A 24,237-nucleotide genomic window follows, 5' to 3' on the forward strand; every position below is an offset into this window, starting at 1 on the left:
AGGATCTTTTTGAGAATGAATAACCCGTTTTAGAATGAGATAGCCTTTGATATAGGCTTTTTTTCCTCCCGAAACACTCTTTTATGCAGTTGTTTGCACTTTGCAAGAAATTAAACTACAGGAAAGCCAGCCTCTATAAATGAGAAAATAAGGATCCTTAAAAAACTACTAAGTACCGTAGTACATTATAATCGAAACTTTTTTTGGCATTTTTAAAATGCCAATTAAAATTAAGTGTAAAATACTAAAGTCATTAAATAATTTTTTCTTTCGCATGCCGTTTTGTATAAAAACAAACGATAGCCACGTGGGTTAAATATATCGTTATCTGTATAATAAGTAGGGTACTTTGTTAACAAGTTTTTAAAAAATTAACAACTTCCAATTTTCAGGAATCAAACTATCCAGTTTATTTCGGATTGTAACTTTTCTTTAGAATTTGAATTTCCAAATAATTTTGTAGCACAAATAAAATTATTTTGAAAAATAAACAACTGAGTTGTGTTATTGAATTTTGAATAATACACGGGCCTAAGATAATCGAAAAATATATATATATATTTTTTTTTGTAAAGAAAATTTATAACGTAGAATACTTTTTACGAACATTATCAAATGTTTTAAAACGTAAACATTGGTTTTAATTATAAACCGAATGTTATCATCATAAATAAAAAAAAAAGGTGGTAAGTGTAGAAAAATCGGAACGTGAATGTGAAATTAAAAATAATGAAACAAAACTAACCCAGGGTACAGAATCTTTTTATTGAGATATCGCGATGACATATGGTAAAAGTGCATGGAGACAGATTACAGAATAAGCAGTTTTTATCATCATCATATTCACTACTCTCTTCACATAAGGAATTTGTGCTAACAACGCAACAGTAACAGATAAAAGAGAAAATGAAAAAAAGAAAACAATGAGAAAAGAGTGAAGGAGATAGATAAAGAGAGAAGACAAGTGATAGTGTGGGATGATTCGAGTGTTTATCATGGAAACTTGCAGCACCAAATTTTTTTTCGCGATAAAATTCGTGGGGAAAGGAAAATCAGAAAATCGTTGTCTTGTTGTTTATTTTATTGTTTTCACTTTCTTGTCTTTCGAAAAAATCTGCATACTACAGTTCCAATTGAAACCACGATAAAAGAGTTACTACAATTATCACTTCTAAAACCATCGTTGGTACTTCTTCCTAATTTGGAAGATAAATGGATTCATGAGGTAAGGGGTTCGTAACGTTTTTGTCCATGAAAAGCAGAAATTACTAAAACAATATTTCTTTGGTTAGGCAGTATGATTTTTCTTTATACAAACGCATCTTTTTTTAAAAAAAACGTAAAATCAATAACTATACACGGTGTGAGCTGCGTTTTACACGCAAACTAAACCTACTGTATTGTTTTAATATATATTCTTATATTTATATGTATATATGTGGTTAAATATATACATATATATATATATTTTTCACTTTCATATACCTGATATGGATATCAAGTACGGTGCACAACAGAAAAACCAACCCTCGAGTCGGCCGTTAAAATAAATTATAAATATTCGATTTTTGGGCAAAATTCACCTCCATCCCCTCCCACACAGGCCATTTGCATATTATCCCCCCCACTGACCGAATGGGAGCCTCCCAGCCAATAGGCCAATCTAACGGGAGAACCAATGGAAGACCTAGGATTATAGAATGAACCAATGACGATCGACGGGGGCTTACCGCCGACCAATCAGTGGCCAGCGCGAGGAAAGGAACCACTGTGTCTCAAGGGGGAGTGGGATAGAGGTGTGTGCCCGTCTGAGGCCACTTAAATCGTTATTATTATTATTATTATTATCATTATTATTATTCATTATTATTATTTAATTATTAATTTCTCTGTACATGCTAAACTTAAAAGCTGTGCTACTCTTTTGGGGATGGATTAGGATTGGGAAGAAGTAGAGGCTGATATCTATACCCCTAAAACGTGACACGACACGGAGAAGACTTTTTACCCGCGAGACAAATTGACACGAAGATACACGTAAAGAATTAGATTGCAAAGTTTCACGGCCCGACAATTAGTCGCACTTTGATTGGTGCCTTTAAGGTCCTCTATAGGCCTTATAGGGGTGCGAGTGTGGTCGGGCGCGTCTGATGAACGTGCATAATTGCAGAATGACAATGAGTAATAGGCTCCGTCAGTTGGAAGGCCTCTGATTTTTACATATACAGTATATATACACATATATATACTGATTGTATGAATATATATATATATTTATATGTATATATATATCCTTATGATAGGTGTAAATATTGCTTTTCGATGTGGCTTTTCGCAGAGACGAGGGGACGACGCGTGGGGTACCCGGCCAAAGAAGCGGGTAATGGATACTATGTACAGGATTGGCCGGGTTTTCGGGTCTTTTGGGTCTTAAGGTTGGAACAGACTTGGCCGCTAACTAAGCCCTATTTCTAGTGTTTTCTATTTGAGTACAACACGGATATATTACAAGCACGAATGGGAAGATGTGCGGGTGTTGTGATAGTGGAAGAGTGTGCAGGAGCACAGCTGGATACTTCCGCGACGTCACCGGTTCTGACGAGACTTAGGAACCAATTGCACAGATTTTCGGGGGCCCGGTATCATGGTTTGGGGATACGCGCATACTTCGTTCTTTCGAAGTGCGATCCTCACAGTCACATGAGAAGGTAGAAAAAACGAAACAAGACGAGGAAGAGGATCCAGATGGGTAGAGGGATATTTTTTTTTGTTATTTTTTTTTTGGCGACAATTCGGTTGGCGTGACGTGCTTCGGTCACAAGAGACATGTTGCCTGTGGCGCCATCTTGTGAGAGACCTGATAAGTAAAGATTCAATTATCAAAGTTTATCATCAAACTTAACCATTCAATAAAATAATAATAATATTGACTCACTTTGACAATCTCTTGAATTCAATGATACCCGTTAGTGAATGCTGCAGCTATAAGTGGTCCCTAAGCAAAAGAAAATACATCAAAAGGAATCCATAAACTTATTAAGTTAATAAACATTTAAAAATAATTAATTATTAAAACAAAATATAAGTCATCAATCATAAACATAACATTTGTTTTCCATTTTCTGTAACTTTCCAAGACAAATATTTGACACTAAAAAAACAATACATTTTTTTCTTCCTAACAATTTTTGTATCTTGATACAAGTGTCATGATCAATATCTCCCGATGCCACGATGCTGTTTGATGCCACGTCATACCATTTTGAATAAACTACATGAATCATCTGTAGGAGTGTACCACGTCTGCAAAAAATTGTGTGCTGCTCAGATGTTATTGACCATAGATCAATTACATCTTTGGAGACAGCGCATACAAATTATATTTCGGCCAAAAGGCCAATAAATAAAAATTATAAAGGCCAGATATTTTGGAAATACGCTACTTTTGTAATTCTTGGTTTGCTGTGAATTTGAAGTCTCAAACATTTCTAGAAAGGAATTTTTTATGATGATAAAAACCATTTTACAGTTAAGAATACCTTTTGCTGTAACTGACTGCTCTTAATAATCAGATATTTTCATTAATCGAAAATTTAGTAATTAATGAAATACAAAATATGAATAATTTTAAATAAAAAGCAAAACAAAATTTAAAAAATTATATTGAAATCCTTGGTCAGAAATAGGTCCTAATTGATAAGTTTCTCAAATTGAATTTGAGAAACTTATCAATTAGGATATATTTCAAATGAATTTTCATTTAGCATTCTTTGCATTTTATAATTTAAATAATAATAATAAAATAATGTTAACCAAATTTAAAAGAACACAAAATATATTTCTTTACAGAAAGCCTAAGTGAAATATATTTTCTGGTAGCTTTATTCTTACTCCATTGAGTCTTTTCTGATGCAGCCTTTCTAGTACTGAAGCCTGTGTTTCAACAAGAATATACTGTAAGAAATGATTTGTTGATTTTAACATTATTTCCAAAGGGGGAATTAGTTACATGCGGTGACAATTGATACACGTCGACTTATATTGCGCATAAATAAACAAAGAAATTTTATAGTGTCTTTTTAAAATTTGATGTACATCGACAATATTTTTAAAAAAAAGTAAAATAAGAATAGTAATGGTATTTCTGTCGGGTGATAAATGCACCTAAGTGCATTTATGACGCGGTAGAAGACGTGACGTATAAAACTACGTAACCATTTTCTATGTCGAGTGAAAAATGATTACGTAATTTATTACGTCATGTGAACAAGCACAAATACCAAAGTTCGACCGTTTTCTCAGTTATGTGTCTGAAGATAAATCACGTAATGATTTTAGTACAAATATAGATAAATCTATTGATAAAAAAATAAGAATTAATTAATTAACGAAAGAAACAGAAACTCTTTAATTAAGGTTAAGTAAATGAATTAATATCATAGGTGAATAATTAATTAATTTAAAGTACTTATTTATATATACTAATCTTAATTATTGTATTATAATCTATATAAATTTAAATGTATATGTATTTTTTAATAATAAATTATATAATATATTATGAATCTAAAATGAAATTTTAATTCAGAAAAATCGATATATTATATTCGAGTAAGAACAACAGTGACAATGTAAGAAATTCCGAAATTTACGAGAGTGAAGTATACGAAAACACGATTTCGATTATCTAAATTTAAATTGGTGCTACTGTCGAGCCAAATTACGGATTGTACTGCTGTTTCTACTGAATAATGGAACAAGATGGCTTTCTTTTGTCGAACAGAGTGATATACAACATTAGAAAGAATATTATACTCATAGTGACAGGTGCATCCAGATTTCTCAATGATATTATTCTTACTGCAAAATGCATCCCTCCGGCAATAATTCAATGGATATAAAAACGATATAAGTCGACAAATCTATGTCATGTCCATGAGTATATAAATAAGCAAATCGTTATAAAGAATGAAAAATTGAAAGCTGATTCCTACTTAAGAAGCTCCTCGTAGTTGTCAAAGAAAAATAATCTTGCTTCGATGGACAATCTCATCAGAATGAATTGGTTTAGTCTTACGACAGTTAATGGTGATGTTGAGGAATTGGATATCGGTCATGGTCTATCTATACTATTATCCATAAAAGACTTCGATATAAAAAGATACGAACACGAATAGTAAAATTGAAAAAGACTGTCAAATCGGCATACAAACGATTAGCATGACTAAAATATAAGAAATCCGAAAAAATTCGAAATATTTTCCTTTATAAACTTATGACAGTGTAGATCTTTCTAAAATCACATCATTTTTATGAAGATAAGAATCATCATCATCATCATTTCTTTTTAAACCCTATTGTACTCTTGTTAAATTTATACAAAGTATAATATATACGTTTAAAATTCATTTAAATTACAGTAGTTCATTCATCAAGAAATTTACTGTTCTACGTTATGCTTTCTCATATTATATGTAAAATAATTCTTGTTTTAACATCATCAAAACATAAATATGCAGTACTTTTTGTAATTTGCGTTTGTATCTGAATTATATAGGACTATATAGAATACCAGTAACATAATGTTTATATAGGCCTATGGGTATAGTGCAGTACTGTACTGTATATAATGTTCTCTTCCTTATTAAGAACTTCAGTAAATTACTTATTAAAAATAGGAGTAATCAAGTTTTATAATTTGAAATTCATCTTAGGAAAACAATATAATCGAATTTTGACTTTATTTTCTTTTTTATTGTTATTATTTATTTATTTTTCCTCTTTCAAAATATCAAACTTTGGCATTTTAGCAATGCGTCCTATTGAAATTCTCTCAAATCTATTTTTAGAATTTCTTTCTTGGACAAAATTCACTCTTGAAATTTCTTTAAAATTCAAAATTTAACTTCAGTTAAAAGCAGCGTAAAAAGCCTATCACGATCTCTTGATTTTCTCTTTGGAGTCGAAATAAACCAAAAAAAAAAAAATCTAGTTTCTTCTTAAAGATTCTTCAGTATTATAATAAGTTTCGAGAAAAATTTTATCAAATTTGATAGACCTTATCAAAATTTAATAACCTTTTAATAGATATTTTCAATATTTAATATTCAGATTTTCTTTAACCGATTTCTAAAGAGTCAAGTATAATTTCACTCTCTAATCTGATCTTTTAGGATGGTCCCGCGGAATTAACTTAGCTCATTGTAAGCGGAATATAAAGGGTCTATTAAGTTGACTCTACTTAAGAGTTGCGATAGAAATTTGATAAATTTTACTATCCTTGGGGGATCAAAGAGAAATTGTCCAACTTATTTGCCTTAAGGGTTGAAACATCCTCTGATTCCCTTTAATGGACCAAAGGGAGCAGTTTCATTCTTATAGAATGATCTGCCAGAAATCAACTTGAACAAAATGGTTCGAGTTGATTTCTAGTAGAAAAATCTAAAATTCAATTTTCCTATTTGGAATCTGAATTCTTCTTGAATTCTAGAATTATGAATGATTAAAGTCTATGGATTATCCATTGGAGTGGGCTTCAATAATCTTACATATTTTCAAACTATTTGGCCTTAATCAAGTATTAAGTTTCTGGGAAATATTATAGTTTTAATGAAAGTATCGTTAACGTGTTTCTGAATTTCTGAATAGAAAAACAATTAGTATAATATATAGGGGAGATCGGGGCAAGATCGGCATGTTAAGCTTTACTTAAATTTTGTGTAATAAATACTGCTGTAAACTGAAAAAAACCGTTTGCATACTGTCTATTGAAATGTTACCTTACTATACATCTGGTTAAAATCAGTTTGGACATAAAAATAATTAAAATAATTACAACTTTACAAGAAGAGAGAAATTGACGAAGTTGCCCCGGGTATAGGGGCAAGATCGGCAACTTCTTTTTTTTTGTAAAGTTGTAATTATTTTAATTATTTTTATTAAAGTTGCCCCTGGTATAGGGGCAACAGTAATGGAGCAAGATAGGCACGTATATAAAATTATGTTATTAACAATGTATAAGTTGGAATTCACTATTAAAACAAAGAAATACAAATCCAACACCCATTTAATATTATTACAATGAAATGCAAGATCAAAGACATATATACATGAATAACAAATGCAAACATGTTTTCATTTATCCTGTTTGATTTTTATCCTTTGCTTCTAATGTGGCTTTATGTTGCCGATCTTACCCCGCTAGTCATGATTTCGAAACATTAAGTACAACCCTGAGAACAGAATGCCAAGCCACGATCTGGCCACGTGAATAAGTTGAAGTTACATCCTTCTAACAGGAAAAGTAACTTTCGTTATCATGGAATTATAACAAAACCTGCCAATTCAATATAAATGGAAAAAAAATATTATATGGAATTGAACGAAAATGAAAATTTGCTTGATAATTCAACTATGCTTGTTGGAGAACAATAAAAATACTACTCTCAACAAGCCACCAATGAAACTCAACTGCCTAACCTATAATCAAAGTTTTTTTTAAATTTGTTTTTTAAAAAAAGCGCTTGACAAACTTGCCCCGCATGCCGAAGTTGCCCCGATCTCCCCTAATAGTGCACTTATATAGATGTGTTTATGTAAGAGATTAATTAGTCCGACTATAAACAATAAAAACAACGAAGTATAGAGCAATTTTATATAAGTTTATATATTATAAGCAAAGATTATGATATAGTGAATCGTAAAAATCAATAGGAGTATCTGAATATGCGGAAAAGTAGGCCTACTTTGAGATAACTTAGGATTGGATTTATGAAACAACGAAAAGTAAGGACAATCTGCTAAAGGAGATGCCTGAGTACATTCTATAGGAAACTGGCTCATATTTAGGTGTTCATGTGAAGAAAACTCGGAAAACTGCATGTGGTTGGTCAGGAGCAAACTGGCGACTAACTACTAATGTTCAGTTGTTCAGTGGTTTTATCCATTGAGCCATTGATGGGCGAAAAACTTAGGAAATTAACGGAATTTATTAGTCAGAAGTATCAGTATTAACAAGAACAATAGTAATAAAAGCTTATTAACATTAATAATAAACGCTTGCCAACATTAATATGTGTTTATTATTATTGTTACAGATGTCAGGAATATGTAAAAATATTTGTATCAATAAAACAAAATTATTTTAAAAATAAAGTTGTTACGAAGTATTTGAATGTAAACAGAACGTTTTGTTTTCAATTTTGTGATGGTGATAAAATGTTATGTCCTTCGGAATTTGAAATAAATGTAAGTTTGAATCGCCAAAGATGAAATTATATGTCCGAAAAATGTTTTCATCAAAATATTTTGGTCTATTTGATGATGTTTTCTGTTGGTGAAAAATACTCTAGTACTTTTAAATTTATTTGTAAAATTGAATTGTTTTCTTTTTAATATTGTATATCTTGAGTGATTTATAAATGGAAGCAGATCACAATTAGCGTGATTCGTAATAAGATCGGCAACATAAATGAATGAGATGAGGAATCAAGTCCTGACCGGTATTGCCTATTAAGGATCTGATTTGAATCTGGATCATCATGGCAATAGATTGAAACCACATTGTTTTACGTAAAGGGATTGAAATTAATTTTTCTTGTTAATGATTGGCCTAAGTCATGTCTTTCATAAAGCAATAGTATCTTAAAAAATATAGGCTATATACACCGTTTAACTGCCTAGTTTTATTTTGACTTGCAGCATTAGTCTAACAAAGGTGGGCGATAACTTAATCCGAAATAAAGCACAAGTTTAGATTTCGAATTCAGATTATTTACAATAATAAAACAACCCTGTTAAGAGCGGTACCTGATAGACAAAAGAATGAATTTAAAAGGGCTACTTAAAACAGAAATAAATAATATCCAAATGCAAAAATTTTTATTGTATTCAACATATTAGAAAATAAATCTTTTCCGATAAATTAGACGGTTAATCATTTCCATTAGGCTACTATTTGAAGACGAGAACAAAATGCAAACGATAAAAATGAAATTGCTTCGAAAAATGCTAAGATCGTTTAATTATTTAAATCTTGAAGTTACTGACTGGCTAATAATTCTTTCGGTAAGAAGAGTTAAGAGTTAGAGTAGCAACTTCAAGAGTAAAATGGTAAGAGCATATCAAAAGAACGGAACTAGAGAGATTCTCATTAGGAAATTGGAGTGATGAGTAGATGAAGGGAAAAAAGATAAGAAGTAGATCAGGGGAAAATGGAATATGTAGATACATTGAAGACAGAGGACAAAGTTTAAAGATGATAGAAAGACGGCATTAAGATGAAAGTATTGACGGTATGAATATCCGTTCAAGAAAGGGAATCTCTCAAGAAATAGATGAAAATATTTGTTTCGTCTGGATTCTCAAAATAGATTTATAATTAATCACTGGCTTTATAATTTTAGGCAAAATTTCCATTCTTATTATGCCATTTTATTTAAATCTAAGCAAATATTTTTCATGCCTAGTGGTAAAATCGGTCCTGAATGCAGTTTATTTTTAATAAAGACATTTGATATATTCTATCAATACTTATAATTAAAGTTTTATAACTAATTAATATATTTTAAATTAATAAAAATAATTTAAAATAAATTATTAATAGACAACAATTTAAATTTAATGTAGAAAAACCCTTTTAAATTTTTCTTTCCTAAATTAGGCATTAAAGCTTAAATCAATTAAAACAGTCCTAAATGAAAGTTAAAGCCATACTTGAATTTACCCAACCCTTATTTGTATTTGAAAAATAAGCATAAACCTTACTTGTTTTTCAAATGTAAGAATTGTGTACAGGTGTACACAATCATGTACAAACCAATAACTTGATCTTTCTCGCCCAATCTTACATTTACAAAAGACAACAGCTCACCCTACTAACACCTATTGGTGGAAATGCTGTAGGTTGAGGGCTTGTCGCTTGTACGTAACCGACGCTCTCTTGATTAGAGCTGTACATCTCCATGGGCCCGGGACTGTTGGTAGCTGGGAAGTTGCGATTATTTGCTGGTGAAGTCGGTGGTGCAAATCCTTGAGGACCATAATTGCTTATCACTATCATAAAATAAATTTATAACGTATTAATAAACTAAGTCTATACAATGTAAATATACTAAAATATGGTTTCTTACCTGATAATGCTTGAGTTAATAGAGGTGGTGATGTTTGCTGTCCATTCAACTCAACTGAAACAAACAGAACAATACATTGGAATAATCAAGCGTGACTTGTGAATAAAGTAAAACATGAGTATATAATATATACCAAAGGGCCCCCGAGAGGCTTTACTTTCTCTCGATGAGGCGAGCTCTCTCTCGGTGGCCCATTCAGTTGCAAGGTAGATAGGTAGGCAGGTAGGATTTAATATCCACCTACCTGCTGCCTGATCTTGACTGTATTGTTCTGTCATTACAGTCTCAGCAGACACAGGTGGTGGTGCATCGCCCCTTGTGTAGCTAGGGGCGGCGTATGTCTCGGTGAAGAATGCAGTAGTGGCGTGCCGATCAGCACTTATATAACCGTATCCTGTATATCCTAAAAAATGGAAAAAGATTAATTTGACGTTTTACTTAAACTGTGACATGGCCCCAGGACCGCTCTTTTGTGAACACCCCAAATCTTCAATACGCCAAATTTGGGGACCCGTGGAGCGGTCCTTATTTTCTACGCCACCGCATCTCCACCGTGATATACGCCTTAATAAAGGGGGAAAGAAAGATAGACAGAAAAGAAGAAGAGCATAGTCACAGTTTAGTAAAAAGGGAGGTTAAAAGATTATTTTCACACCTGAAACTTACCTGAAAACCTTCCGCTTCACAGAATCGGATTAAGTACCGTGTGCCCGACGATAAATTTTTCTAAGCCTACACTACTAAGGATATGAGGTATACTATCGACACACGGTATTTAATATACTAAATCCTGGCTGTTACCTGAACTAAGGGTTTTAGAGAAATTAAAACTACAAGCAAGTTAGGTAATTACTATCAAACCAGGGATATCAACTACCGTTGCAAAAGTATAAAAATGGAAAGATGTCTAAAATGCATAAGAGGAGAAAAAGAACAAGAAAAGACCTTCTAAAGAGGAACACTAGGTACATTTATATATATGTATATATAGAGAATATATATTCAATATTTGGGATGGATGAAATTAAGAAACTACAGGTTATTGGGATCCTACAATATATGTTTATTCTTTTTAGTAAAAAAGGAGCCAAAAGAATATATTTTTCCATTCTGAACGCTTTAAATGGGATATACTCAAAGGAATTTACCTCGGCTTTCGTCTTGCAAGAGCAGAATTAAAGGCATACGACCTCTGGTAAAATGACCTGTGATAAAAATACATATAAGCCTAATACCAATAGCAAACTACCTAAGAAGCCGATTTTTACTAAAATATTCCCTCCTATTTAAGAAAGCAAGCGCGGCCAGGCCCGATCGGGTCCCGTCACCCTTTAACACGAATAGAGGGGGCCCAGTCTGCCTTAGCAGACAGGCCAGACCGCGCTTACAAAAACGAAAAAGGGTAGATTAATTTTAATATTAAAAAAGGGTTTTAAATTTTAAGCCCACAATTACTTCTTTTGGCGCCAAACTAATTAGAAAGGAATTTTATTCTACTAGATTCTATTAATAAAGGTACAATCATCTAAAGGGTAGAAAGTTAAGTATACTAAAACTACTCAATGATGGTGATACTACAAAAAGGTTTGGCAACATCTATACTACTCTAATCTACACTAAACTACAGGAAACTACACATTAATGTTATTTACAACAAGGTTTATATATATTATAACATGCACAATCCAGATGATATCTTCATCGCCGTCTTCGAAAGATGCCTTCCGACATTCCTCATCTTCTTACTGCTTCCTAAATATTTCTAAAACTTTAAATTTTTCTAACAAAATTTTTATCAGCATGCTAATGTTCAAATAAAATATTGCAAAATATAAAAAAAAATAATCCATTGTTATCTTTGAGATAAAAAAGCAATTAAAAACTCAGTTAAAATTTAGAAAATAAAAAAAAAATTCAACGTTTCCCAGCAATTAATAAAAACGAAAACAATGTGCAGCGTTTTGAAGAAATCTGACACACAATCAACCATAAATTATAATTTTTATTCACAATTCATTGTAAACATAATAACCATTTTAATAGACAAGACATTGCCAAACCAATAATATCACCATACCAAGTAGTAGGACACTTTTTCAAAAAATCATCCGAAATTACATTCCAATATCTTTTCCTCATAGCTGCAATGTATAAAAAACAGCAATAACCCTCGTTCGTCCCCATTTCTTTAAAACATTCTCAGCGAAACAACAAGACAAATTCGGAAAAAACATTTACAAAATAGAAAGTGAAAACCATGGACATACAGCAGCCAATATATAATATATATTGTAGGCTGGTCAAGAAAAAAGCGCGCGATTTTTAAATAAGCTGCTGCATATTTACATATCGAAACAGGCAATATATATATATTTTTTTTCTTTCACGGGCGGCAACAACATAAACAGCCTGCCACCCGAACGACAGTTATTGTGACATTAGCCGATTTCTTCTCTTTTTATATGTCAACACGATTTAGCTACGTCTAGGAATTTCGTTTAAAACTGTCAAATGGACTTCACGCGACATAACGAATTCTTCCTCCAATCGTAGAATACATTTTGAAATTCGACGTCTCCGAAACTGTTCAAAACGCAAACATTATCGACATCGGCAACAATTACGGAAACAAATTCAGTTTGGGAAAGCTTCTTAAGTCTTTTTTTTTTTTGTTTGTTTTTGTTTTAAATTTCGCTTTAAATTGTCTACGTAACACCGTAAACTGATGATTTCCATTCCAAATCTGGATGGAGTAAAAAAAAAATTTCTGTATAAAAGAAAAAAAAAATGCACTTTAGGTGACGTCAGAAATCTCCGTAATCGTAAAAACTCGACGTCAATCCGAATTCTTTCGTTTGTCATCAGAGAGGACACTGCGAAAACAACACGGCGATATCAAAACCGGTGTGACATCACAACAACTGCCGTCTGGCGGGTAAAGTTGGCAGAGAGAAAAGATGGCGGACGATTTGGCTGTCGTAAACGACATTTTGATGGAGTTCTCCAATCCCAAATATATTTATATAGTCAAATTAAAAAACTAAAATCTACATATAAATAAAACAAAAAAATAAAATTTTAAATTTAACAAATAATTCTTATAAATTCATTTAGAATGATTAAAAATATTTTTTTAAAGGAATGTAGCGATTTAAAATGTTCATAAAAATTTGAATACTTTCGAGTAAAAGTATAATAAACATTTAAAAATTTTAACATACATATTTTTCCTTAAAAATTAAAAAGAAGAAGAAGAAGAAAAAAAAAAAAGACTCATAAATAAGGCAAACATTCCATTTGGGAAATGGAGAACTATTTTTATACCGATTTAACGGCTTAAGTATATTTGAAGTAGGCTTAAGTAAATAACTTTTACTAAGACAAAATTAAAAGAAAATATAAAAATGATTAAGCTAAAAGAAGCCTAAATTCTGGAAATGAATAAACTAAATTCTAAAAGGCTGCTATGCTGACTTTATTCTCTCCGTAAACTGTATCACCTCTAACATTAAAGGATTATCATCTAGGATATTAGAAACGTCAAAATACGACTAGACAGATAATAACAGGGCAGCGCTGGTCCTAATAACCATAATCGGGCCAATCTGTGTAACAACTGGATATGGATATCCGAGTTGACAATATCAGACTAGCAACCAGTCCCTACTTTAAAAAACTAGCATTTTTTTTTTCCTTATATATGAGCATTATTTTCTATTGTAGGGTTTAAGTTCTTGGTCCAGCCCGGCCCTAGAGAGTAAGTTTTAAGTATATTAATTTCCTAAGCAATCTACCAAGACCATACGAGTACTTCATAGATAGAAAGAATTTGACACCAATATCTATTCTGTTCTATTGAAAAACTAAGCTAATCAGGAGAACACCTAGATATATATATATAATTTTCCTTCATAGAATTTTACGTTATAATTGAATTAGTGTTTAGAATTAAACCAGAAATGTTCAAATAATCCCTTTTTTGCGGTAAGTTTAAAACGCTAATTCGTAATCTAATTATTATTTTCTAAGGGAATTATTTCAAAATGGGAATTTATTATATCCCAAAAAATTTGGACTACAAGTTTTTTTTTTTTTTTATTTTTTTTTAAATTTATAAGTTTGCATAAATTTCGAAAAGTAAAAATAGAAGCACTAAAATTTTATTGTTTCTCTAAGTGCTAATTTATTACCACCATACACACATCAGCACTAGATTAAAAATTAATATCAGGGGCTTGACTAAGATTAGAATTCAATTTTGTAAAGCTTACTAAATTTTATTGCATGGAGATACACGCAGCATCTATATAAGACGCTAATATTAATTTTTAATATTAGAAATCACCAAAAAATCTGGATAGAGAAGACATCACAAGATAGCCACACCCAAATTTATGATTCAATCTTTAAAAATTCTTACTTTTTTTTTAAATATATATTTTATTTTTAATTGAGGGGAGTGGAGTAAGGAGCAAGATTCGAGTGATTTCGTACGTTACTTAAATAAATTTTCAGGCGAATTGCCAAATAAAAGGACCCACCGTCCACTCTATCCAGGATGTATTTTATTTTATTTTAATTTTTTTTTTTTTTTTTTTGGTTACGCCTCTCTTCGGCTTTATATAATTTTCTCTCACTTGCAGAATCTAATTTGTGTTTTCAGTTACTTGGAGTTGAAATATTTGAACCGACTTGGTAGAAACTTTGAAATAAAAGATTAAATGACAACAGTGATTTTTAATTTAACTATATTACCGGGTTTTTTTTTCGTTTTATTTTATTACATTCTGATAAAAATAATCAACATAGATTACCTTCATCCAGTCTTTCGTGTTAAAAAAAAAGTTCTATTTCATGAATGAACTTCTTGAACTAAAAATTTAATTTGAAAATTTACGATTTTTCCATGTAAATTTTTATAAATAAATATTCCACGATTGTATTAAATTAAAAAATAAAAAATAAAAAAAAATTGATAAACATTGTATTATGATTAATATTTGTAATATTTAAAATTGTGATTAACATTTTTATATACTTAAAAAATAAAACTTTTGAGGAGAAGGGAGGGGAGAAAAAATGTATTTAAAAATATTAAAATTGTAAGTTTAAATTGGATTCTGAAAGCGAGAGAATTGAATGTAAAACCCCATAAAATGGCAAAATTTCGAATATAACTTTCAATTAAAAAGTGAAAAAGAAAAAAATTCGACGGCCATCTCTTGACAAAATATGGAACTAGCGACCGCCCTATAAAAATACCACTAAACTTATATTTTTATTTCTTTCTTTCTCTCTCTCTCTCTTCGAAATTTTTTAACATATATATTATTATTTTTTTTTTTTTTAATTTTTCAAAAGTGCCAAAATTTATGTAAATGTATAAATATAAATTAATAAATTCTATAAATTTATTAAAAATCTGTTAAAAATTCTTGGCTAAAAATTGAGCTTTATAAAATATAAAATCAAATTATCACATCCCTAATCTTACTATATAATATTAGATCTATATAAATATCATTTTTTTTTTTTAATTCTAAAATATTTATTAATATTTTTATTTTTCCAATTAAAAATATGGACGGACTAATTCCTAATATATTCTATATTATATTTCTAAAATTGGACGAAATTATTGTTTGTTTTTTTATTTATTATATATATATAGCCTAAAAATTATTTTAGAAATATCACTATCGTTTCTATATTAAATTGAAGAAATAAATAAATAAATTCTAAATGATCTAAATTTGGCACAATTTATATTATTTTTGTTCTGTTAATGGATACGATTTTTTGTATAGATATATATAAAATATCAAAAAATATTTTTATGACTAGAATCTACGTATATTTTGATGTTTTTGAAATAAAATGATATGTCCACTCGGGCGGTCGTTCTATGTGATAATACACATAATGATATCCTATAACATTTATATATATATATATTTATCTGTATATGTAAATTTATATATTTTATATTATAATTTTAGATTATATTCTAAACTACTTTGTTCATATTTTCTTGAATAATTAAAACAAACCAGAATACAGTAGAGTTAAAAAACCGACCTTGACATGATAAATTGGGAAAATAATAATATTTTTCTTTTCGTTTATTTTAGTTATTTCCTAAAGAATATAATACCAATAATTCATGTTGAGGTCGGTTCAAATATCATATTTATTATAACGTAAGTTTTAAAATATAGATTATTATTTTGATTAAATATAAAAATAAAGACGTTACGTAATCCAAAGAAATAACGACATCAAAGATAAGAGAAAGAAGAAAAAAACAGTCGAAACCACAGAAAAATCCAAGGATTATTTAGAAAATATAAGTTTTTCAGAGGAAGTTATGAGAAATGAAATGACTTATCCTCTTCAAAATAATACCTCCCNATTTTTAAAAAGAAAAGCTTGACTTATTTTTTTTTTCTCTGATTTGTATATTACAGAAAATGTAATTTTGACAGTAAAGTAATTTAGCAAAATCTCAAATAATGGTTTGGAAATATGTCTGGAACATTTACTAAACTAATGGACGATTAAATACATCTGCTACATAAATGAACAGTTAGAGTGCTTCTAAAGTCAAAACTGTCCACTTTACTGGAAAAGATCTCCTTTAATAACGACTTATTGCTCAAAGGAATGATCATATTACTTTCTAATAAAAGAACATGAGATAATAAGAAATGAATTGAAGAGATGTGCAAAGATTGTTCGCATTATTTTCAATTAAATCGTTCGTACTTCTTTTTACGCTCGCTAGATGGCGCGATAGATTCATTTAAATTATTAAGGATTTACAGTGTTAAAAATAAAACTGCACGTTAAAATAATTATGAAAAATATTTTACTTTGTTATTTTTTGATTCCCTAAGCGAAATAAAGAATATAAATATTGTAATCCAAAGAAATAACGACATCAAAGATAAGAGAAAGAAGAAAAAAACAGTCGAAACCACAGAAAAATCCAAGGATTATTTAGAAAATATAAGTTTTTCAGAGGAAGTTATGAGAAATGAAATGACTTATCCTCTTCAAAATAATACCTCCCATTCTTAATTTAATTTCTAAAATATATATATATTTATATATAAAGAAATATTAATATCATCGATTTATAATTCTATAGTAAATGCACATACCGTCTGCCAATGCTCCTAATGGCCACACTAAATCTGTAAAAAGATATATCTTGTTGAATCTGCTGATATATTAATTGATATATTGAGTACAGATAACTGTATTAAGCTGGGTACACACGTACTGGTATACCTGAACTGTCAGGTGTTTTTTTCATCATGTAGACAGGTGCGCCTGTTTAGGTATATCGGTACGTGTGTACCTGGCTTTAAACATATTTAAATTTATATATAATATTATGATTATAATATATATTTTATTTATAATCCTACCGTACGTTCCTCGGCCTGCACCTCTTCCCCTAGCTACATTATTAGGCATCATGACTTCTTTTGGTTGGGCTTTCTTACATTCCACCTAAAATTTATATAAGAAAATTTAAAAAATGTTGTTTTAAGGAGCGATTATTCTATTGTTCGTTCCTGTAAATCGCCATATTTGAAACTCCCAAACTTCCACTTCGTGAGAGAAAATGTATTTTAAAAAAAAAATTGTTTTATTTTTTAATTCAAAATTTGAATATATTAAAAAAATAATTGTAAATTAATTTTGTAACTTGAAAAAAGCATTTAAAAAAATCAAATTCCTCACCATTTTATTATTAATTTCGTGGAAGTGAATTTCGCAAACTTTATCCACAACATCTTCATTTTCGAATGTAACAAATCCGAAACCTAAAAATAGAAATTAATTAATTAATTAATTAAAAATAAGTTCTTATTCAAAAAATAAATTTAACGAAGAATTAAAAATAACTTAGAAATAATTATTTTCACAAAATTAAAATCTATTAATCTAAAAATAATTTTAGTAAAATTTTTAAAAAGAAAAGCTTGACTTATTTTTTTTTTCTCTGATTTGTATATTACAGAAAATGTAATTTTGACAGTAAAGTAATTTAGCAAAATCTCAAATAATGGTTTGGAAATATGTCTGGAACATTTACTAAACTAATGGACGATTAAATACATCTGCTACATAAATGAACAGTTAGAGTGCTTCTAAAGTCAAAACTGTCCACTTTACTGGAAAAGATCTCCTTTAATAACGACTTATTGCTCAAAGGAATGATCATATTACTTTCTAATAAAAGAACATGAGATAATAAGAAATGAATTGAAGAGATGTGCAAAGATTGTTCGCATTATTTTCAATTAAATCGTTCGTACTTCTTTTTACGCTCGCTAGATGGCGCGATAGATTCATTTAAATTATTAAGGATTTACAGTGTTAAAAATAAAACTGCACGTTAAAATAATTATGAAAAATATTTTACTTTGTTATTTTTTGATTCCCTAAGCGAAATAAAGAATATAAATATTAATTAATTTCGTTCAGCTAAAATAAATTTTTATCGTCAAATAAACTGTAAATAATTATTAACACCGAGGATGGTTTATATAATTAATTTTTCTTTAATAATAATTATTTAAATAAACATGATTTATTATTTAAAATTTTTTAAACATTTCATAATTATATTTCACTCAACAGATGGCAGGATAATTTCCGTAATTTTTCTTAATTTTTTCTTTTTTTTCATTATAATAATAATTATTATAAGTCTAAGGTTTATAAAAGAAGAAAAATTTGACGTAATAATATTTTAAAATGTATTTAAAATTCAAATTTAATGAAAAATGATATAAGTATATATAAATTAATTTATACTTTCGAAAATTAGTGTCATCTATTGATTAAAAATTAAACTAAAATATTATATATATTTATATATAAATTAATTTATATTTCCGAACATTAGTGTCATCTGTTGATAAAAAAATAAACTAAAAAAAATAGAAGTAGATAAAACTTTCGTATGAAGCTTAAAATATCTTTAAATTGTTCTTATTATAGTAACGAATTAAAAATTAAAAATAAATAACGAATTAAAAATTCAAAGGTCATAATCTTAACATTAATAGTAATAAAATAGGTTAAATAATTATAAAAATAATTCAAAATGATGATCTAGCTTAATGACGTAACGTGACGTGAGATGACGTGACGTAAGTGAAGCCAAAACGGAAATGCGTGAGCTAAAGCAAATTAATAGAGACGAGTTTTGTGTATAAAAATGTGTAATTAAAACAATGCAAAAATCGTTACAAGATATTTATTGTAGAGAGGAATTATTCCACCCACGAACGTCGCCATGACAACCGGTAAAGGTCACAGTCAAACACATCTTCTTCAGTCTCCCACCAACAGCGATCGTCCCGAGAAGCCCGAGGAGAAGTTAGAGAGAGGTATTAAATTCTAAACAAATGTTTGTATTTTATTCGGTAAGCGTTAGCCCTTGGGACAGAAGTAAAAGCAAAGGAGCACCGAGTGAAGATGGTGGATGTGAAGGAGCACCAAGACTGCTAACAAAATAATGACTGTTTTAGAAAAGATATCATTTTATAGGCAGTAAATTGGTTGTGTATAGGACTCGGGGGATCAGTTTTCTATTACGGAAGCTGAAAGGACACAGATCTTAGTCTGTTTTGACTTTGAGAAGGCTTCTTGTTCGCTTACCTCTGTGTCTGTTTGTTTGTTTGTCGAACATCAGCATCGCATCTTCTATCTGCAAATAGAAAAATATATGCCCATCAATATATAAAGAGAATTTCGTAATTAAACAGGACCAATTCGTCTTTTTTTATTTTATTTTTTTTTTATTCCTTTGCGTCGATGTTTCGATTATTCTAATTGGATAACTTTCATTTTTCGTAATTATAAGTTCGACAGACATTGGACATTCTTAATTAGAATTTTGGGCAGAACTGTTAATTAGAATGTCTGCTCGCTATGTTTGGACGTCTTTTCGGGCGGAGATCTCTTACAAAATGGCTAACCTACGCGACCGATATTTTATAATATTTTTATTTTTCTATCGAACTTTTAGGCAATTATAAAGAATTAAAGGACTTTCCTTTCGTTGCCATTGTCTGAGCTTGTGATTAAAAGGCTTAAAAGAGTAATTTATGTTTCAAAAACTATAAATCTTTTAATTATATGTTAAGTGGAAACAAGTGATAAGATCTAACAGAAGATCGACGAAAAATTTCCATAGAGAAAGCGATCCGGATTGGGTGGATCGTGACGTATTATATTATCTGAGAGACTAGATATGTAAATTTGTATGGAGTTATATTTTTAAATGATGAGTTTAATCATCATTTTAATCCATATCTCTCGGAATACTCGTCAAATCTATTTCCGTGTGGCATTCATGGGCGGAGCTGTACGATGACAATTTGGGTGGAGTATGTCATTTTAATCGAGTATATCTAATCAACGGAGAATATCCAACATTCGACCTTCGCGAATTTGTCAATTGAAACGTCATACTCTGTAAAATTTACCCAAATTAGGCTGAGTAGTAATCGATAGACCTTCGGGAACATACTAGTTTTTGACGTCATTTTGGCATCATCTCCTACTTTCTACCTATTGCGAGTGATACTTTTGCAGATTGTGCTGATCCTACTCTCGTTTCAATGCAGTCTGACCATTGTGTTTTCGTGTATATCCCGAAATAAGAATCAAAAAATAGGATGTCCTCACCAGGCCAGTGACTTTCTCACTAATTTTTTCCAACTTCTCTAATCAGAAGAAGAGAGTTATATGAGAAAATTCTTTGGATGTTTTCCAGTTATGTAAGGATATTGGTACATATTGCAAGTAAATGATAACTGTATATTAAGTTGACTCGCCTATTGGTCTAAAGACAGAGGATGTGAGATTCCAGGAATTGTGTCATATTTTATCTTATATTGCATTCTTGTCGGGAAATTGCCGGTTGTCCAGATTGCCACTATACCTTCTATACGTTGCTATGGTTACGGATAGTTTGACAGTAGCTGTTTCAATCACCCATCATATGCTGAATTATCTTTCTTTATTGCATCGGTTTTACTTCTATAAAATTAATGGACAATCATAAATTATTCCAATAAAAATCATTTATCCAAAAATATTGTTTAATAAAAAAACAGAAAGGGGTTTAGGGTATTAAGTATGTTTTTCTTTCATTATCCTATCGATATCTAAAGGTTTAGCGTAGAACCTGGTAGTAAATTTACGGATCGATTCGGCTTTAACTAAGTTTTGCGGCCTTCGGAAGTAGAGAATGAGCTATGATCAAGATTTAACTGCAATTTGTGCAAAGTTTCAACACTAAGAGTTTGTTGAAAATCTAATTCTAAACTTTCGGTATGCACTACAAAGATACGAAAAACGATGCTCGAATAGGACATATATTGAGAATTTTATTGATGATTCTTTGATGATGATGACTTTTAAAATAGTATTTATCTTCCCTTAAAAGATATCACATTACTTTCTGCAGAAGAAAAAATAATAATAATAAAACTTCAAAGTGCATTAAAAATAAAATTCAGAAGACGATAGCAAATAGTAACTTTTGCTATTAAAAAAAAAGCAATAATAATAATAATAATTCAAATATATTGTAAAAATATTGCGTAAATTATACAAAAAAATATTAACTATAATCTAAACTTAAATGGCAAAAGTTTTAATGAAATCGTAATAAGAAAATTTATTTTATGTTATTTTACATACGATTCTGCCAATTTAATCAACGTAATTAATAACGAAGCATTTTAATTCTGTAAATTCCTAATTTTTGGGTCAAAAATTTACAAAAAAAAAAAAAAAATTAGTTTTAAGTGATTAAATTGCCAATGAAAAAAAGGAATATTTTTTTAAAATAAACGTTGGCTATTTTTACAAATTAAAACAGTTTAATTACAAGCCATAATATTCTCTCTAATCACTGTTTTTTCCACACAAAACGTGAACATCAATATAAAGATTATCATCCATAATTAACAGTTAAAGAGTCAAATATCTCTTCTCGCAGACCATGCGCGACGATGGCACATACGCCGCCATTATTGATTGAATATATTGTTAGACAGTGACTGAAAACCTTTACTTTACAAACTGTTAAAGATTCAAAAAATAACCAAAGGGAAAAGGAAAAAATACAAAAGGCGAAGTGCTCCTGTAAATAACACTTTATTGCATTACAGAGAGCTATAAGGAAAAGACTGCCTCAAAGGAACTGCAGGAGTTTTTTCTTTTTTTAATTCGTAGCTTCGCGATTTATATTTAAATTTATTCAACTTTTGAATAATAAATATTGGTAATGATTTGGATAATTTGGAGGTTAGGAGTATTGGTAGATTCCTTAAGAAATTTAACAGATGTCGACCAAACTGTCAAGCCTGTCAACGATGTATGATGAGAGAATAATTAATAAGTAATGTGCCCCTTGTAACTTGTACTGTGTACAGTTTGCTATGATCCTAATTATATTGTCATTTATTACTGATGCACATGTCATTTCTACCTCCCCTGTGCCTATTACGCTATTATAATAATAGAAAATCGGAAAAGTATCATTCCGTACATCAATCCAGAAAAGAGAATTTTCTAAACTATTAGGAAACCATTTGCCAACGTTAAATTCTGCTGTTTACGCGGTAACTGAATTGTTTTTGTGTTTATAACGACACTGTCACGGCGATAAATGCCATTTCTGTTAAGTTATTAAATTACTAATATAGATTGTGAAGCGAAATATCCGTTCACGGGTGCATCAGAAACTCGTAGGTTTATCCAATCGGTGCGATATTTTAAGAAACATTTTGGTAATTTGGGAAGAGCAAATTAGCTGGAACAAACTAATATTCAATTATAGGTTTACGGGTAGTAAATATGGGAGGATCTTCATGGATGAAATATTGTCTGACAAACAGTAATGATTCGAAGCGAAGGATGCTGATATTGTCTACTTTTGTTGGATAATTTACAGGGAAAATTTGTATAATAGAAAATTTTTTCACGGCACGAAATCCGATAATCAGGATTGTTTAGTGGTGTGAACAGTAATTTTTTTTATTTTAATTTACTTTCGTGCGATTATCTAAATTATTAATACGTTTAAAGCCATTTAATGTTTTCAGCTTTCAATGGTTGAGGAATTTAATGTGACTTCCTCGGAAAAAAAAAAGGTTGAAAAATATAATTTTATAATTAAGTAAATTTATTGGAGAAAGCAGCAGACAATTTCTTTCAATTTAAAACGATTTTAGTAGAAATAAATGCAGAGGGGGTCCTGTAGAGAAAGACAATCTTATAACTTTTGGCGAAGTTGTAAACTGCATAATTACAAAGAAACATGGCGAAGACATTAAATTTGGGCGGAGTAAAAAATTCTAGGAGGAGTCGAGTAAGGGAAAAGTTAAAGGGGAAGAGAAAAAAAAATCTTAAATAGATTCAGACGTTCTTATTTTTAAGAATTTGGGTGGTACCGCGCTTCCAGATTTTAACGGGAGCGGTATATATCTTTGCAAATACATTTATTTACAAATTTGGGCGGGAGAAATTTGCATAATTATTCTAAGAATTGTGTGGGCAGGTGTGGTCGAATGGGTCGAAGACTGATGGCATCTTTGGGATAAAGAGGAAAGGCGCAACTTCTGCCTCGAACTGTAGACTTCTCTTGTGTCAAAAGAATGACAATTCGGAGTTGCTATGGTAACGGGCATCACAGAGTACAATGCGCGCTACCATCACCATTCACTCCTCCTCTGATTGCAAACACAGTTGTTATGCAAGCGGCACTCGCCTCGATGAGTATTTTGGAATTATTTATTAAAGATAATAATTTTGGACACGCCGTAAACGGGACTTTAACTGGATGTTAGGCTTATTAACGCGTTATGATGCGGCATGATGTAATATTACATTTTCTATGACGTAACAGCGAATCATGGACGGGATAATTATTAATTAATTTCGTGTATTATCGATCGGTTTTCGATGATATTATATTAAGTCCGAAACAAAATGTTAGGCGGAGTTAGACAATAATGTAATGCAAAATGTCTACGCATTACATGACGTACTTAAGTTTTGATCATTATCT

General features: G+C 30.2%; 1 protein-coding gene across 1 annotated transcript in view; it reads right to left on the reverse strand.

The window, feature by feature from the left end:
• Positions 1-745: 745 nt before the first annotated feature.
• Positions 746-24,237, reverse strand: part of LOC111632062 (RNA-binding protein Musashi homolog Rbp6-like) — a 71,981-nt gene continuing 48,489 nt past the window's right edge. The window contains exons 7-16 of the mRNA XM_023376418.1: positions 19,812-19,860; positions 17,883-17,965; positions 17,564-17,648; positions 17,294-17,326; positions 11,279-11,335; positions 10,264-10,563; positions 10,131-10,184; positions 9,872-10,053; positions 2,936-2,995; positions 746-2,857 (exon numbers count right to left, since the gene is read on the reverse strand). Coding sequence (XP_023232186.1) covers positions 2,954-2,995; positions 9,872-10,053; positions 10,131-10,184; positions 10,264-10,563; positions 11,279-11,335; positions 17,294-17,326; positions 17,564-17,648; positions 17,883-17,965; positions 19,812-19,860 — 885 coding nt within the window. The 3' untranslated portion in view covers positions 746-2,857; positions 2,936-2,953. The remainder of the gene's footprint in view (positions 2,858-2,935; positions 2,996-9,871; positions 10,054-10,130; positions 10,185-10,263; positions 10,564-11,278; positions 11,336-17,293; positions 17,327-17,563; positions 17,649-17,882; positions 17,966-19,811; positions 19,861-24,237) is intronic.

Source organism: Centruroides sculpturatus, unplaced genomic scaffold (assembly GCF_000671375.1).
Source record: "Centruroides sculpturatus isolate CEXI.00-Female unplaced genomic scaffold, Cexi_2.0 scaffold707, whole genome shotgun sequence".
Lineage (NCBI taxonomy): Eukaryota > Metazoa > Arthropoda > Arachnida > Scorpiones > Buthidae > Centruroides > Centruroides sculpturatus.